Raw genomic sequence first — 327 nt, forward strand, 5'->3', positions numbered from 1 at the left:
CTGGAATCTCCCTGGGAATGGACTGGGAATCTCCCTGGGAAGGGTTGGGAATCTCCCTGGGAAGGGCTGGGAATCTCCCTGGGAATGGACTGGGAATCCCTGGGAAGGGCTGGAAGCGCTGCCTGGCTGGGATGGGAGCGCTGTGCCCGGGGCTGGAGCAGGGAAGCGTTTCCATCCCCCATTCCCAGCGTTCCCATCCCCCTTTCCCCTCTCCAGTCTTCCAAGAAGCCCAAGACGGCGGAAGCCGACACGTCCAGCGAGCTGGCCAAGAAAAGCAAGGAGGTGTTCAGGAAAGAGGTGAGGGATCATCCGGGAATGGGATGGGAT

The 327-nt window shown here is 61.2% G+C and overlaps 1 protein-coding gene across 1 annotated transcript in view; it reads left to right on the forward strand.

The window, feature by feature from the left end:
* Positions 1-318, forward strand: part of SETD2 (SET domain containing 2, histone lysine methyltransferase) — a gene marked incomplete at its 3' end in the record, with an annotated part of 53,158 nt that extends 52,840 nt beyond the window's left edge. The window contains exon 19 of the mRNA XM_033512157.1: positions 217-318. Within this exon, the coding sequence (XP_033368048.1) occupies positions 217-318 (102 nt within the window). The remainder of the gene's footprint in view (positions 1-216) is intronic.
* Positions 319-327: the final 9 nt, after the last annotated feature.

This window comes from Parus major, chromosome 2, assembly GCF_001522545.3.
Source record: "Parus major isolate Abel chromosome 2, Parus_major1.1, whole genome shotgun sequence".
Taxonomy (NCBI): Eukaryota; Metazoa; Chordata; class Aves; order Passeriformes; family Paridae; genus Parus; species Parus major.